This window comes from Phyllostomus hastatus, unplaced genomic scaffold, assembly GCF_019186645.2.
Source record: "Phyllostomus hastatus isolate PE091 unplaced genomic scaffold, TTU_PhHast_1.1 phas_contig_579, whole genome shotgun sequence".
Classification (NCBI taxonomy): Eukaryota; Metazoa; Chordata; class Mammalia; order Chiroptera; family Phyllostomidae; genus Phyllostomus; species Phyllostomus hastatus.
In genome coordinates, this window is record NW_025333915.1 from 51,154 (window position 1) to 69,583 (window position 18,430).

Genomic DNA, 18,430 nt, shown 5'->3' on the forward strand with positions numbered 1-18,430 from the left:
CTAAAAGAAGGGAGACAACAAATTTAAAAACAAAAAACACCCAGAACGGCCAGAAAATCAAACTGTATGGAAGTTTGACAACTAAGGAGTTAAAGAAGAAACATTCACCTAAACTGGTAGGTGGGGTGTAGGAGTATAGCCATGGTGGAGAGGACATGTGACAAGGTGGCAGAATAGGCATGTAAGGTGGTGGCTGGTGGACCAGATGGTCCTGTATTTGTGTGCAAATAAACCAGGAGGAACATCTGGAGGATGAGACAGACAGCACAACCCAGGGTTTCAGTGTAGGAAACTAAAGCCTCAAAACCTCTGGATGTAAAAACCTAGGGGGGTTGCAGTGGTGGGAGGAACTCCCAGCTTCACAGGAGCATTCATAAAAGAGACCCACAGAATCCTAGAATGTACCTAAAGCTACACAGTTGGGAATCAGCACCAGAAGGGCCCAATTTACTTGGAGGTAGTGGGGGAAGTGACTGAAGGTTGGGTGAGAGAGCCAAGCAAGCAGCATTGTTTCCTCTCTGACCCCTTCCCCACAGATAGCTCAACAATGTAGCAAAGTGGGTTGTCATATCCTAGCAAATACCTAAGGCTTTGTCTCTTACAATGTAACAGATGTGTTGGACAAAGTAATATGGCCCAAATGAAAAAAAGATCAAAACTCCAGAAAAAGAACTAAGCTACAAAGAGATAGTTGACCAACCTGATGCAGAGTTCAAAACATTGGTAATCGGGATGCTCACAGAAATGATTGAGTATGGTCGAAAATTTGAGGAAAAAGTGAAGGCTATACAAACTGAAATGAAAAATATATAGTGGGCCAACAGTGAAGGGAACCAAACTGGAATTCAAATCAACAATTTGGAATAGAAGGTAGAAATAAACATTCAACTGGGAGAGAATGAAGAAACAAGAATTAAAAAAAATGATTAGAGGCTTAGGAATCACTGGAACAAATTTAAACATTCCAACATCCAAATCATAGGAATGCCAAAATTAGAAGAAGAAATCCAAGAAATGGATAACTTATTTGAAAAAATAATGAAGGAAAATTTCACCAGTCTGGAGAAGGATATGGATGTTCAGGAAGTCCAGGAAGCTCAGAGAGTCCCAAAGAAACTGGACCCAAGGAGAAACACACCAAGACACATCATAATTACATTACCCAAGATTAAAGATAAGGAGAGAATCTTAAAAGCAGCAAGAGAAAAGGAGAGAGTTACCTGCAAAAGAGTTCCCATAGGACTATCAGCTGATTTCTCAAAAGAAATCTTTCAGGCAAGAAGGGGCTAGAAAGAAGTACTTGAAGTCATGAACAGCAATGACCTACATCCAAGATTACTCTATCCAGAAAAGCTATCATTTAGAATGGAAGGACAGATCAAGTGCTTTTCAGACAAGGTAAAGCTAAAGGAGTTCATCATCACTTAGCCCTTATTATACGAAATGTTAAAGGGACTTATTGGAGAGAAAGGAGAAGATCAAAACTATGAACAGTATAATGACAACAAATTCACAACAAATCAACAACTGAACCTAAAAGCCAAAAACAGAAACAAAGTAAGGAAACAACAGGAAGAGGAACAGAATCACAGATATGGAGATCACATGGAGGGTTATCTGCTGGGAGGGAAAGTAGGGGAGAGTGATGGAAAAGATACAGGGAATAATAACCATAATTGATAGTTATGAAATAGACAAGAGGCAGTTTAGAATAGTATAGGAAGTGGAGAAGCCAAAGAACTTATGTGTACCACACATGGACGTGAACTAAGGGGGGGAAGCTGGTGGTGGGGAGGTACAAGGCAGAGGGGGATAAAGGGGAAAAAATGGAACTGTAATAGTTTAATCAATAAAATATACTTAAAAGAAAAAAATACATGAGGAAAAATAGTTGTTGATCAGCAAATAAAGAAATACTAGGAAAATCATCCCCAGACTGCAACTCTTATCCAATTAGCCTTTTTACCAAACCCCTTATAAAAAGATTGGCTTGAAATGAGCTGTTAAGATGTTTTTGAGAGTACATAACCCACCATTTTATCAGATCAGCGGCATCTGAATAAACCCTCCCCCGCCCCAGAGAATCAATCCTTGTCTTTACTTAGTGGCTCTGGTAGTGAAAGGCAGCACAAATGCTGATTTTTCTGGTTTCACTCATGTCAGATGATCATGAGTCATGTAAGATGGCACTACAAATATTCTGAGGAAACAGAGAATTTCTAAGATGACAAAAGAGTTGACAGTGGCACTCTCAATTGTTGTTTTAATTGAGATGTAATTGATGTATAACATTAGTTTCAGGTGTACAACAAAATGATTTAATGGTGTATATATTGTGAAATGATCACCACAAGTGTAGTTATCATCCATTGCCACACATAGTTATCATTCTAAGTTATAACAAAGGGAAATTAAAGTCTTTTGGGGGGAATATTTGGTTCCATTCAATCTATCATGAAGACTCAAATATCTTCTTTGCAAGTTCAAAGACCCAGAGCTTGAATTAAAAAAAATAAGCAGGTAAATTTATAATTTTAAACTTTATTTCATTTAGCCTTTAAGAATAGTAAAAACTTTGTGGAAGGTAGTTACAATCATAGAGACAGTACTGATTTTTCATATGTAGACTCTGAAATTCTTTGAATATTCTATTGAAAATCACTAGCATTATTAAATGAGGAAATGTCACATGGAGTTTTCTTTCACCAAATGTTCAAAGAGATATTGTTCTAATTTAAATACCATCAAAGGTGTTGGACAAAGAGCACTTATTTCTTAGATCTCTGATCGAAACTTCAGTGTAGACTCTTTCATTTTCTTTTCATAATCTTCTTCAAACTTCTCATATTGGGCTACAGTAAACTTGTTTTTCCAGTCTCCTGCAATACCTGAAAAGAAAGATAAATGGTAAATTTGAGATTACTTTCAAAGTTTCTAAGATAAGTTTTAATTTGAATGATCACTCTTACATTTTTAAGTTTTTAACTTTAGAATATATTTGTTCCACAACTCTATTTCTTAACTCCTACTCCCACTTCCAGACTCCTAGACCTTCTTAGTTTTCCAAAAATTTCTATGAATTTTTCTTGGATCTCATATAAAGAAGAAAATATTTTTTAAAAGATTTTATTTATTTATTTTTTAGAGAGGGAAGGGAGGGAGAAAGAGAGACAGACAGAAACATTAATGTGCAGTTGCTGGGAGTCATGGCCTGCAACCCAGGCATGTACCCTGTCTGGGAATCAAACCTGCTACACTTTGGTTCACAGCCTGCGCTCAATCCACTGAGCTACACCAGCCAGACAAGAAGAAAATATTTTAAGAAGCTCCAAGAAATGTCACTGGGAGAATACCCAGTATATCAAATCTTTACTCTTTGGCTTTAAGTGATTTGTTAACATAGGATAGAGAGAATTTTTCAGTCTTTTTAAACCTTATTTTTCAATGTCAAATGATATTTATTTTAAAAAGTTCTATGATGAAGTAAGATTGGAAAATTACTGGGTTAAAAGTAATTGAACATATCTTTATTATAGGATTGTTCAATTTTCAAAATATTAACCATATTTAAAATCTCAAAGGAAAGATACAGGACATAGAATTTGCAATAAATATGTAATAAAACAATGCCATTTTCATAGAATATGTCCAAGTAACCCAGAAGATATATCTGGAAGCTGAGGATTTCTCAACTTTGGAATTTTATTTGCATCTGCACTCTTGGCATTTGAAGCTAGACCATTATTATGGGGGTGGTGTGGGATTTCTCTCTGCATTGTATCATGTTTATCAGCATCTTTTGTTTCTACATATTAGATGTCAGTTATGTACCCCTATCATGATCATCAAAAATACCTCCAGATATTGCCAAATGTCTCCTAGGAGGTAAAATCTTATGTGCTTGGGATTCAGATATCCCCAGCAATGCTTAGCTATGGCATACTTACTTTTTCAAAGAAAAATCTCTAGAATGCATGATGACACATTGTAATTAAATTTACCCTTAATAGTTCCCTTTGTAGGCTCTCACCAAAACACCTGTTTCTCCAAAACTGTCTCAGTTTGGATGATTCATTCTCTCATGTAAGATTTTACATCTCTGACAATTGTCATATGTTGTGTGATTCTTCCTTGCCTCTCTAAGTGTGGGCTTAAATTTTTGACAAGCTTTGGCCAATGGACCTTGAATAGGTACAATATATACCATATCTGAACAGAAACTTTTAAAAAGCATTACAAGTTTCCACTACCTCACTTTCTCTATACCATAATGTTGGTACATCCCACAAACCAGCAGCTCTTTCAGCCTGGGTTTCAGAAAGAGAAGGCACAAGAGGTTAAGCCCATAAGAGCCAATGAACACTGGTCAGACTCGAAAAGAGCTGAGCACAATTGCAATAGCCAGAGGTGACTAACAGCCACCAATATTAAATGAAAGTTAATCTTGTGGTTTTAATTAACTGAGACTATTGGAGTTGATTTTATAATATAGCTGACGAATACATAGAGAACTAACAGAATCTGTCTTCCTCTCTCTCCCTCTCTCTCTCTTTCTCACAGCACACAATTCAATACAACTCATATTTATTATTTATTAAAGTACTATTTTGTGCAAGATGATAGTTACACATTGAGTTCAAGGCCAAGGATGCAATGACTTGCCATAATCATAGCAACAACCTCAAGATGTTGACACTTTCCCTCAATTTAAAATGTCTAACATCATGTAAACTTGCTAACTGCCACCACAAAATTTCTAAGGAATGAAGAATAGATATCTGGATAATTCAGACAAGTGAAGGACACTCTTCTGATATAGAAATTTGTTTCAAGACTCATGCTTCTTGATATAGAGGCTCCTGAGTAAACATTTCTTACTAGAGACTTGTCTTACATGTTAGTATTACAGCAATGATAGAGTTTATTCACAATAAATTATTTTCTCTTAAGTTTTTGGTTCCTAATTTTTCCCTCAATCTCTTTCCATTTCTCATAATGATGCTCCTATTAATCCACCTATTCTCCCTTTCATGTGACTAGCAAAATCTATAGGAGCTAAGATATGATGTTCTCACCCTTTCTCATGAAAGGAGACACAGTTTGATCCATGTCAAATCCTGGTACAGTAGTATAGTTTGCACAAGGATTCTGCTTCATCACATCAAAAGAACTATGATAGAGGATTTTATTCACAGTTTCTTCTGGCAGGTCTTTCTCTAGAAACTTTAACAACTTCTGAATTTCACGCTTTGGATCCTAAAAGAATATAAAAACAAGGCAATATTTCAGGTGGATCTCATCATGAAGTAGGCAAATACATTCAATTAGGTTCTATATATGTCAATATGGTAGAGGAAATTATTTTATACTTTATCCACACTTTCATTTTGCATTCCTGGGTACATATTCTATTCTTGATTGTAATAGGCAATCATCTGCTGTAAGAAATATGTTTCAAAAAATGCAAATTAAAATATTGAATTAATATTTAACCTTTCACATTCAAAAATAGAATTAACTTACAGAATAACAGATGGCAACAAAGTAAGTTACTATTTTGAAAGTTATAATTTACAAAATCCCTCAGTCTGTTTCTTTTTTTTTCATAGCTAATATCAAGAACAGATTACCTACTAAAATTTTAGGAAGAATTAAATCCTTTCAGAAATTTGTAAATCCTTCTCAAACTCTTCAAAAAATAAAAGAGGAGGGATCAATTCTAATCTCATTTTGTAAGACTAACATTACCCTGATATGAAGCCATACAAAGGGAGTACAAAACAAGAAAATTATAGGCTAACATCCCTGATAAATATAGATGCAAAATACTAACAAACAAAATTTAACAGCACTTTTTTTTATTAGCAAAGCATCTATAATGTTTATTTCATTTGTATCCTGTTTCTTTTTTTTCCTTTTTTTTTTCTTGCACTTTTAAAGGAATGTGCAACCATGATCAGATGGGTCTGATCATGGGCCTTTATAGTTCAACAACTATAAAGCAATCAAAGTGATACACCACATTAACAAAATGATGGATAAAAATTACATTATCTCAATAGATGCAGGAAAAGCATGAGATGAAATTCAACATTCTTTTATAATAAAAACTCTCAATTAAGAACTTAAAGGGGCCATGTCTCCACACAATAAATGCCTTATATAACAGGCCCATATCTAATGTAATCAGTGATAAAAGCTGAAAATAATTCCTCTAAGATTAGGAATAATTTTTAACTACAGTTAATAATATTGTATCATATATATGAAAGTTATTAAAAGAGTAGATCTTAAAAGTTCTCATCACAGAAAAATTGTAATTATATGTGGCGATGGATGTCAACTAGAATTTCTGTGGTGATCATTTCACAATATATACACATATTGAATCATTATGTTGCACACCTGCAACTAATGTTATGTCAATTAAATATCAATAAAAGAATAGATTACTTGTCTCAGAGAGTTCTCTTACAGTGGAAAAAAGATACTCTTTATACCTCTCATACCCACATAGATATTTTTTAGATAGTATGAAGATATTAAGACAAAGTGAAATAAAATCCTGTCCATTTTCCAACCTAAAGAATGATAAGGAGGAGAAATAGGCAGCAATGAAGAAGAAAGGCTACTTTGGTGTATTTATTATGCTTTTTTCTATTAATTAATTAATTTATGTTGATTATGCTATTACATTGTCCCCATTGATTTTCTAGTTATCTATTCTATTTATTTATTTTTATTGATTATGCTTTTACAGTTGTCCCAATTTTCCCCTTATGCCCTCCTCCACCAAGCACTGCCCAGTCCCTCTATCGATCCCCGCTCTTTCTTTCATGCATATAAGTTCTTGGGCTACTCCATTTCCTATTCTTATTCTTAACACCCCCCTGCCTATTCTGTAACTAACAAATAGTATTTCTTAAATCCTGACCCTTTTCCCACATTCCCCCATAACTTCCTCATAGGCCAGCATCTCAATATTCTCAATATCTGTGATTCTATTTCTCTTCTGCTTGTTTGCTCAGTTTGTTTTTTAGATTTAATTATTGGTAGTTATGTGTTTATTGCCATTTTAATGTTCATAGTTTTGATCTTCTTTGTCTTAAATAAGCCCCTTTAACATTTTATATAATAATAGTTTGGTGTAATATCTGTTCTTTGATTCTAAATGATAGCTTTGCTGAATAGAGTAATCTAGGTTGCAGGTCTTTGCTCTTTATCACTTTGAATATGTCTTGCAAATTCCTTATAGCCTGCAAAGTTTCTTTTGAGAAACCAGCTGAAAGTCTAATGGGAACTCCTTTGAAGGTAATTATCAGCTTCTCTCTTGCTGCTTTTAAGTTTCCCTCTTTCTCTTTAACTTTGGGCATTTTAATTATTATGTGCCTTGGTATGGTCCTCTTCATATCCATCTTGTTTGAGACCAGCTGTGCTTCCTGGACTCGTATGTCTATTTCCTTCACCAAGTTAGGGAAGTTTTCTTTTATTATTTTTTCAAACAAGTTTTCAACTTCTTGCTCTTTCTCTTCTCCTCCTGGCATTCCTGTGATATGAATATTGGAATGTTTGAAGTTTCCCCAGAGGGTCCTTACACTATCAGTGATTATTTGTATTATTTTTCTACTTTTTGTATTGATTAGATGTTTTTTCTTCCTAGTGCTCCAAATCATTCATTTTCTTCTTGGCTTCATCCACTCTGCTGTTGATTCCCTGTAAGCAGGGGTATCCAAACTTTTGGTGTCTCTGAGCCACTCTGGAAGAAGAAGAGTTGTCTTGGGCTACACATTAAATATATCATGACATTATTATGTGTCACAGTATAATCTCATAATGTTTTAAGTCAATTTAAGATTGTTGGGGGACCTGCATTCATAGACATCCTGGGCCACATATGGTCCATGGGCCATGGGTTGGATGTCCCTGTAAATGTTCTTTATATCAATTAGTATTTCTTTTCATTGCTGCCTACATCTTTTTTTATGCTGTTGAAGTACCCACTGAATTCCTTGACCAGCCTTATAACCAGTGTTTTGAATTCTGCATCTGATAGATTACTTATCTCCATTTTGGTCAGTTGTTTTCATGGAGTTTTGTTCTGTTCCTTGATTTAGGCCATATTCCTTTGTTTATCATTTTGACAATTTCCCTGTATTTTTTCTATGTACTGGGGAGATCTACTTTGAGTCCATGTCTTAGTAGCATGGTCTAATATAGTAGGTGTCCTGTAAGGTCCATTGGCATAGCGTCTCCTATCTCCCAAGCTGTGTTCTCAAGGTGCACCCTCTGTGTGGGTTGAGTACTCTCTCCTCTTGTAGATGAGTCTTGATTGCTGTCAGTCGGCCAATGGATGGGATTTATCCAGTTCAGACAGTTGATAGGACTGTCTATGTCCTGTGGCAAGCAACTATCTCCCTTAGCTCTTTGTGGAGGTGGTTGGGTGGCACTCTGATGTGTTCTGTAACTGTCCACTGGGTGCACAGGCTCTCAGGGTTCCCTAGTGGTTCAGGTCTAGGTCAACCTCCAATTGTGTTCTCTCTTGGGCTTCTTGGCGTAAGCTATAAAACAATTTGGAGATGGCTACTGCTAGTGCCAGGCCTTGGGGCAGTCAGATACAGATACAGGGGCTGGGCTCAGCAGTTGTGTTTTTTTTTTAAGCACATTTTAGGAAGGTCTCACATTCCTGTACCTGTACTTCAGATTGTTCATAGAACAACATGTTAGATAAAATGAAAGAATGGTGCTTAGGCCAATGAGTTTATACCCTGTTGCCCACTGGGAGGTATCTTGGTGGTACAAATCAAACTGAGAAATAGAGCCATAATCTTAGTGACTTGGTGATATCAGGAAGAAGGGCAATCTGAGTTTTATCTTTCCTGAGCTACCCATCTCAGTTCATGGAAACAGAACCAGAGAGTTTCTGCAGTGGCTCTAAAATGATCTATTTCTTCTAGCTCCAGAACCAAATTTGCTGAAAATTAGACAAAAACCTTACTTATTCTAGTGGAAGAATTACTGAGAAAGTTGAATTTCTAGTTGTGCCACATCTATCATGTGAAAATTAAGTGCAACAGTGATAAAGAAAAGGTAGACTGCTCAAACTTGTAGTGAGAATTTGGGGCAGGTCTGATGACACAAAGACTCTGAGACTCTTGGGGTATTGTGAGCCTTTCTGGCAGCAGATATAATTTTCATCCCATATTTGAAGAAACTAAACTTCTTTTTCTGAAACCTTATTATGACGTCATTTGGGAATTTTCCTTTCAATAAAATGCTATCCTCTTCAGGACCCACTCCAACCACTACTTGTTGCTTTTGGACTCACAAGTAGGGTAATATTTCAGTATAATTCAAATTCATAGGTACAAAGTAACTTGAATAGGATGCAGAAGAGACTGACAATTTGACTACAAAATCTACCAGGGGAAGATCTACCTTAGCTGAGTAAGGTGGTTTCCTAAAAGGCTATATATTTGATTTTCCAAATAAAAGATGAATAGTAGTCATAGCCATATAAAGGAATTTAGAGGAATCTAAAGGATCAAGATGAGACTGAGTCGAGGTTCTAGAATCTGAGCAACTGAGACATTTAAACCAGATACATTGTGGGGAGGCGGAAGTCAATGGACATTGTTTCCAGGGATCCCAGCTATCCTCATTCTTATTATGACTTATATAATTTATCCTTTTCCCCCTACACATAGACATCATGTTAAAGAGAAAAGAGAGGTTTAGACAAGCTATCTGAGAAAAATTCAATTTAAGAAATGTGGAACATTATTTTAATGCATTTATTCTGGTAACACTGATTAACAAAATTATACAGGTTTCAGGTGCACAATTTTACAATGCTTCATATCTACACTGTATTTTGTTACCAGTCCAAGTCAAGTCTCCATCCATCACCACTTATTCCCCTTATACCCTCCACCATCTCCCCACACCACCCTCAACTTAGCAATCACCACATTGCTGTCCATGACCATGAGTTATTTTTCCTTTTTTTTTCTCAACCCCACCCCCTGCCCACCCAGCAACACACCACCAACAGCTTTCAGCCTACTGTCTATGCATGAGGAGATATGAAACAATGTTTTTTAAATGGATCATTTAAATAAATCAGAATAAATTTTAGATAATATTAGGGAGTGAGTTATCTTCCATTATAAGAGTCAAATGAAAGATGAGAAAATAAAGACTAGAATAAATAAGGAAATTACATTGTTTCTCCACTGTGCATGCCACTAGGGGAAACAATTATGGACAAAATAATTTGAGTCTCTACATTCATGGAGCTTACATTACAGTAGAGGAGACAAGAAAATGTAAGTAAAGAAACACATTCACAAAATAATTAGAAGTGATAGTAGATACTATGAAGAGAACAAGAGCAGCAAAACAAACTCTAATAGATAATAACAAGGTAGGATACTTGACATTTTGGCAGAAAAGGAACTTTGTGAAGAGTAACATTCAAGTGAAGACATTAAATGAAGACATTTCCTCACAGAGAAAGGAATTGGTGGCACCTGTAGAAGTTGGAGAGATTGACAGGAACTAAATAATGTTTAACTTTATATATTACCTTAGTGATTTTATATTTCACAAAGAGATAGAAGCCATGGAGAGATTTGTAAAAGGAATTTGGCAGTATTTTGATTTAGGTTTCAAGATCATTCTCTCTGAGGGGAAAATAGACACAAATGAGACAGTCTGAATAAATCTAGAAAGTTGCCTGAACTAGAATAGGAAGCAGTGGTGGTAGGAAGAAGTGGATGGAGTGAAAGATGAATTCTCAAGGCAGAGTTAGCAGGATGCTAGATTAGTTATATTTATAAATCAAGAGGAGAGGAAAATGTGATACAGAGAAGATGAAGCTTAGGTTTCTTTAAAAAATTAAGTAAAAATTGTGGTTGTCTCTTACCTCTTTCATGTCTTCATAGAATAGGTAGAGGATACGATAATTGTTCCTTTTCTCCCACCAACCCTTCACATGGTCATACCAAGAACCAAAAGCCACTACATTAAAAGATAAAGTGCTTGCAAAGTTAAAACTATTTACATAAAAAATTGTTAAATTGTTGAATGCTACTTTAAGTTATTGTTATTAATACATACAGACTGTTTACTTATTCATTTAAGAAAAAGAGGCCATAGTATAATGGAAATATATCAAATCATCCCTACTCTCACTGAATTTACAGTCTAAAAAAGGATGAAGTACTTCTATTATGAGATGAGTTGTGTTCCCTGAAATCCAATCAGTACTTTACAATATGACTGAGTTTATGCATGTCACATGTAAGGAGGTAATTAGGTTAAAATGAGGTCATTAGGGTAGGTCTTAATCCAGAGGACTATTCTCAAGCCTTAAAATCTAATGGAATTTGCCTTAAAATCTAATGGAAACCTATTGCTAGGTTTCAGGTCTTTTTTTCTTTCTGATTTCTCCTTCTTTTGTTTCATATGAAAATGATTATTTATGTCTGTCCCACCACTGCATTTTCTAAAATTATCTGTTTTCACAATTTCACAACCAAAAAGGAATTTGGTCTCAAAATGAATCATACCATAACTCCGACCTATACCATTTGCATGATACTTAGATGAGATTTTAGATTCAGAGTTGATGCAGGAATAGTTTGAGACTTTTGGAGCTTTGGAGATGGAATGAATGCATTTTGCATGTGAGGACATAAATTTTGGGGGACTGGAAGGCAGAGTAGTATGGCTGAATTGTGTATACCCCAAAATTCACATGTTGAAATCGTAAGCCCAGCACCTCAGAATATGTCTATATTTGAAGATAGTGTCTTTAAAGAGGTAAATTAAAATTAGGCTATTAAGGCAGGTCTGTAGAGGTTCAGAATGAGTCTCCTCAAGGTGTGTCATTTTGGTATGCAGATTATTTTAAATTAAAAACAATCAAGGCTCAGAGGCTCAGGAAGAAACTCTAGCCTTGCCTTTTACTAACTAAAAGTATTTAAAATAGTGGCCAAGTTCCAGAAGGGAGATGTCATCATGGATTATTCCAGTTTAATATGAACTAGGAATGGTAGACAGGAAGGAAGCTAGCAAAGCCCATTTAATCAAAGCTCTTCATGTGTCCCATTGTTTTAATACAGCCATAAACATTTGATACTAAAAACCTCTTGTACATTTGCCTTACTTCCCTGGTTCTTCCTTCTTTGTTCAGAATTATATATATATATATATATATATATATATATATATATATATATATAATTCTGCCTTCCTGTCTTTGAATTGTTCATTTTTATGTGAATTGTCCATGTGCACATATTAAAATTTGTCTTCCTTTTTGTTAATCTGCCTTAGGTCATTATAATCATTCTACCATCCAGAAGAACTAAGAGGGAAAGGGGTAACTTTCCATGTCCCCCAAAAATCCTAATCCCATAGGACTGGTCTCCTTATAACAAGAGGTAATTACAACACAGACATAGACAGAGAGAAGAACATATAAAGACACAGAGAGAAGACATCCATCTGCATATCAAAGAAAAGAGCCTCAGAAGAATTCAATCATGAGGACACCCTGATGTTGGACTTGAGCTCCAAAACTGTGAGAAAATAAATTTTTGTTGTTTCAACAATTCAGTATGTAGTATTTTGTTGTGAAAAATGCATACAACTTTTGACAAATAAAACTAGAAGAGCAAAATGGCAGAGAGTAATTCAGACAATAAGCAGTATAGATGTTCATAGCAGAGGAAAACAAGAGAAAAGCATTGGGATGGAGATCTGAAGAAAGGGCTCTGGAGTAGGCAAAATATATCTGGTTCTAAGAACAGTAGCAACTTCACAGTGGACATACCTGGAAGGCTAGGTGATCAAAGTTAATGCTACCAGAAAATGATAAACTGACATCATGCATTTCTTGATATGGTACAATAAGAATTCCACAATACCTCTATAGTGCCCCACGAAAAATTCATAACTTCAATATAATCATGAGGACAAACCAGACAAACCTCCATTGAGGGACATTTTGTAAAACAACTGGTGAGTCCTATTTTATGACCTTTACAATTGTAAAAGTCATAAAAGACAAAGATAGACCACAGACTAAAGAAACATGAAAACTAAATGCAATGTGTGGTGTGTGATTGTGAATTGGATCATGGACTAGAAATTGCTATAAAGAAACATTATTGGGACAATTGACAAAGTAAGAGTAAGGTCCATAGATTATAGTATTGTATCAATATAAATACCTGGGTTTTATCATAGTACTGTATTTATGTAAGAGCACATCCTTGTTCTTAAGAAATACATTTGAAAATACTTAGAAAAAAAAAAGAATGAGTAGATATTCTATGGGTAGAAAATAGTCCAAACAATAGCAGGAGTAAAAATTTGGAAGATATCATTGGGGTGCATTTGCCTTGAAAAGAGGCAAATAAACATTTTTATTAGAAAATGTTTATATGAGAATTAAAAGTAGAGTTATTACCACAGGTATGAGTAAGTTTTCCTAAAAGAGAGGATGCACAGATAGAAAAAAGAAAACTTTACAGATAAAATCGCCATTCAAGAATTGTGTTTATAAAACAAAACTGAAGGCATGGTAAAGAAAAGAGAGTCAAAGAAATATGTATAAAATCAAAACAATAAAATGACTCAGACAGCAACAGAAGAAAGTACCTAGGAGTAGTCACCAAGTACTAATGAAACAATGAGACAAAGGGCTGAAAAATCTGTGTGTCACATATTCCTCAAAAATCCTTAAGAGAAAGAGATAACTATGTACTCTTCTATTGTCTTCCTAATACATTAGTGCAGTGCCCAGCACTGTGTATAATAAATACAAAATTATATCTGAATTTTATATCTCCTCATGAAACAACAATAACACACAAAAACATCTCACCTTGTTTTTTATCATGGAATTCCATGATTGATTAAAATAAAAGTTGGACTCACCATTCCCAGTCATGAATTTATGCAGAAACTCCTCCCAGGTACCAGGCTCTGGGTGTAATTTTGCCATTTGGTAGAAATAATAGTAAGACACAGCCACGTCTTTAGCATTCCGTGCCACGTAGACCATCTGCGGGGAATATGAGAAATCATAATTTTCTTTCTATCCTTTATAGTTTGTAAATATTTGCTTACCTTGACAGAATGCTTATTTTCTCTTTCTTTTTTTCTGATCTGGGTGTGTATATCTATGTCCTGATATAGGATGTTCACAACTACTTAATTTTCTTAATGCAAAAATTCTCAACTCTCACACACTCGTGTTCTCTTTCCTTTGAAAGAAAAATCTCTTGAAACATGGAAAGCCATGGATAATAAGAATAACAGTAAATATTAAATTAACAAAACAATATTTTTCTAAAATTTAGAATATTTTTGTGTATCATCACTTATCAAAGCTAAAGAACAATTTTTAAAGTTGAACATACCTTATGTTTTATTAAAATAAATTATTATTTGGGTAAATTTCATCAATAAACATTAAACATTCTTCATTCTCCCCATGTTTATAATGATTAGTGTGAGATTAAAATTTATTTTATGTTGAAGGCCTCCCATGTTCTTATAGGCAGAAATTTTAAATATATTTCCCAGTAGAAATGACATTATTATGCTTCATTGATAATTAAGTTTTCCATAAAGTCTGCTGACTTCCATTAAGTCTAATTCTCTCCTGAAACATACCTAACAATACTGAGTTTCCAATAACACACGTGGTAAAAATATTTCTAAGAGAAAATGCATTCAGGAAGAAATCTCCATTTATCTTAGCAAATTCATATTTTCTTCTTTTTCAACTGAGAGGTAAAGGAAATGAGAAGTTTTATATCCCCAAGTCACTGGTAGTAGTTCTCATATTCTGGGACAAGAATGAGAGAAGGAAGGAAATGTCTGGAAAGGGATTTTCAAAAGATTGATTATGGAGTTCTAACAGTTGAAACTCTGCTGCTGATGTAATTTCTTGAGAAAATGCTACACCTTATAAACATTACCAATTTCTTCCTATTTCAGTACCCAAAAGTTATGGTAATGAATGCATTGTTTTCTTTTCCTATCATTATCACTTTAAATCTTTAGTAAGCTCTGTTTCCACTTGCCTCAGGTTGGGCAGGAGGCTATCTAGAAGATATCCCCCAGTTCTCTCAAGAGCAAGGCTATAGATTCTGGGAGATTATATAGTTTTTTATTTCTGGAATAGAATGATAAAATATATTTCTACTCTCTTATCACTATTGTTTTTTATTAGACTTTAAGTGAAAAAAGAAGGAAAACATAAACACATGAACAAAGACTAATTATATAACAAAGTTGAAATTATAATCAATTTTTCAAAAGAAAAACAAAAGATGTTTTGGTCATTCCATTAAAGGTACCCCAGTAAAGCATACTCTAAACAACTTTCCCATATCTAGGATTAATGACTGCCTACCTTCCCAAATTCATTTTTTTAACCACACTGAACCTCTTGTAAAATTTGACACACATCTTGCTGTTTCAAATCTGCCAGCCCATGTACACAGAATTTTCTCTCTGTAAAATGACCTAGTGCATCCAAAAAAAAAAAAAGATCCTACTTTTTTTTAGCATGTTGATTAAATTTTTCTTCATCTATAAGATGGTGTTGTCCCATATTAGCACTTATATTTCTATATGTAATTATTTTTCATAATTACATATAGTAATTTTTCCCCACTATTTGCTTTTCCCCCACTATTTAAGGTACTCTGCAGGACCATATGCTATTTAAACCATTGAATAATGTAGCATAGAAAAGAGACTTGCAAGAAGACAAAGATCAATAGTATCTGTAGAAATTAAATAAGACAATATTACATAACTCAGATATCTAATATCTGAGATATTAGATATTAGATAACTCTCTTAGATAACTCAGAGAGTATCTTATTCATGTTTGCATTTGTAATGATAATCAAGGTGTTAGGATAAAAGATTTATGTGTGTATACTAGGAACAAATATTTAGAAAATAATGTAAGGGTGTTTGTATATGTGCACATGTATATGAGAAAAATAAAGAATACTGATATATCAAAATACTTAAAGAATAATTATATTATAGATATGAAATATGTTTAGATTTAAATGTAATTATTGAAACAACAAGGCTTATAGAAGTAAACAGAAGAGAGAATATCATCATGATTTGGGGGATGGCATTCTTAGAAACAAATACAGAATACTCTAACATTGACAGAAAAAAATTTTATACTGACATACTTACTAATCTCAAAATTAAGATATTATTGTAAAATTGTAAAAGGAAATACTGAGTGAGTTATGATATAATGAAATTTAAGAGATCCAAGATGCTGGTGAATTAAGTGGAACCTACATTCATCTACTCCCAGGAACAAACTGAAAATGTAACTAAAATATGGAAAAATCAGTCTGAATAACCAACTGAAGTCTAGCTAAATAGAAGTCTTATAACAAAGGATTTACAGAGGAAGTTATATCAAGACTGGTAGAAAAAGTGGAGATTCAGAAAAGGCTGGACTGAAACCAAGACTACTTTACCCAGTAAGCCTATCATTTAAAACTGAAGGAGAAATAAAGAGCTTCATAAAAAAACAAAAAAAACTAAAGTAGTTCATTACTACCAAGCCAATATTATGAGAAATATTAAAGTGTCTTCTTGAGGAGAAAGGAAAAGGAGGAGGAGGAGTAAGACAAGGTGGAGAAAGAGAAAAAAAAGAAGGAGGAAGAGGAGGAGAAGAAAGAGAAGGAGGAGGAAAGTAAGAAGGTCAAGAAGAAGAGGAAAAAGAAGGAGGAAGATAGTTGTGAAGGATAAAATGGCAATAAATATGTGCCTATCAATAATCACTTTAAAGGCAAATAGCTTAAGATCTCCAATCAAAAGACATAGGGTAACTGGACAGCTATGTGCAAAAAATTGAAACTAGAGCACCAACTTACACCCTACACAAAAATGAATTCAAGGTGGATAAAATATTTAAATATAAACCATGATGTCATTAAAGTCCTAGAGGAGAACATATATCCCTCAGGGAAATCTCAAGATATTTCACACAGGAACATTTTTACTGATATGTCCCCTAGAGCAAGGGACATAAGGGAAGAATAAACAAATGAGATCTCATCAAAATAAAAAGCTTCTGCATGGCTACAGAAAACAGTATTAAAATAAGAGAATCAATCATATGAGAAAACATATTTGCCAGTGATACCTCAGACAAGGGTTTAATCTCCAAAATATACAAAAGAACTTACACGACTCCACTCTAAGAGGACAAGCAACCCAACTAAAAAATGGGCAAAGGACTTGAACAGACACTTCTCCAAGGAGAACATACAGAAGATCCAGAGACACATGAAAAGATGCTCAATATCACTAGCTATCAGAGTGGTGTAAATTAAAACCACAATGAGATACCACCTCACACTAGTCAGAATGGCCATCATAAACAAAGCAACAAACAACAAATGTTGAAGAGGTTGTGGAGAAAAGGGAACCTTAGTGCACTGTTGGTGGGACTGCAGACTGGTACAACCACTACGGAAAAAACAGTGTGGAATTTTCTCAGAAAACTAAAAATGGATCTGCCTTTTGACCCAGAAATTCCACTGCTGAAATTATATCCTAAGAACCCTAAACACCAGTCCAAAAGAACCTATGTACCCCAATGTTCATAGCAGCACAATTTACAATAGCCAAGGGTTGGAAGCAACCTAGATGCCCATCAGTAAATGAATGGATCAAAAAACTATGGTACATTTACACAATGGAATTCTATGCAGCAGAAAGAAAGAAGGAGCTCCTACCCTTTGCAACAGCATGAATGGAACTGGTAAGCATTATGCTAAGCGATATAAGCCAGGCAGTGAAAGACAAACACCATATGATCTCACCTTTAACAGGAACCTAAACAACAAAACAAAGAAACAAGCAAAATATAACCAAAGACACTGAAATAGAGAACAGGCTGACAGTGATCAGACGGGACAGGGGAGGGAATTTCAGGGGAAAAGGGAAAGGGTTTACAGGAACAAGTATAAAGGACACATGGACAAAAACTAGGGGGAGTGGAAATGGGAGGGAGATGGGGAGCACTGGGGGGAGGTGGGCTGGGATGGGAGTAAAAAATAGAAAACTGTACTTGAACAACAATTAAAATAAAATAAAATAATAAAATAAAATAAAAGTCACCCAGGAAATTAAAGAGTTTAATTAAAACTAAAATCTCCCTTAAAAAAAAAAAACATAGGGTAGTTTTGGATAAAAAAATAAGATATATATAATGTATAAGTGAGGAATCTCAGAGTGAACAAACACACCGACTAAAAGTAAAAGGATGGAAAAAGAGATTTCTTGTAAAAAAATAATACTTATATCAGACAATAAACTTTAAAATAAAGACTATAAAGAAACAAAGAACACTATGTAA

The 18,430-nt window shown here is 34.5% G+C and overlaps 1 protein-coding gene across 1 annotated transcript in view; it reads right to left on the reverse strand.

Moving 5' to 3' along the window:
* Nucleotides 1-2,525: 2,525 nt before the first annotated feature.
* The window catches only part of LOC123824516 (sulfotransferase 1 family member D1), a 38,300-nt gene continuing 22,395 nt past the window's right edge, over nt 2,526-18,430 (reverse strand). The window contains exons 5-8 of the mRNA XM_045847693.1: nt 13,948-14,074; nt 10,925-11,019; nt 5,076-5,256; nt 2,526-2,888 (exon numbers count right to left, since the gene is read on the reverse strand). Coding sequence (XP_045703649.1) covers nt 2,776-2,888; nt 5,076-5,256; nt 10,925-11,019; nt 13,948-14,074 — 516 coding nt within the window. The 3' untranslated portion in view covers nt 2,526-2,775. The remainder of the gene's footprint in view (nt 2,889-5,075; nt 5,257-10,924; nt 11,020-13,947; nt 14,075-18,430) is intronic.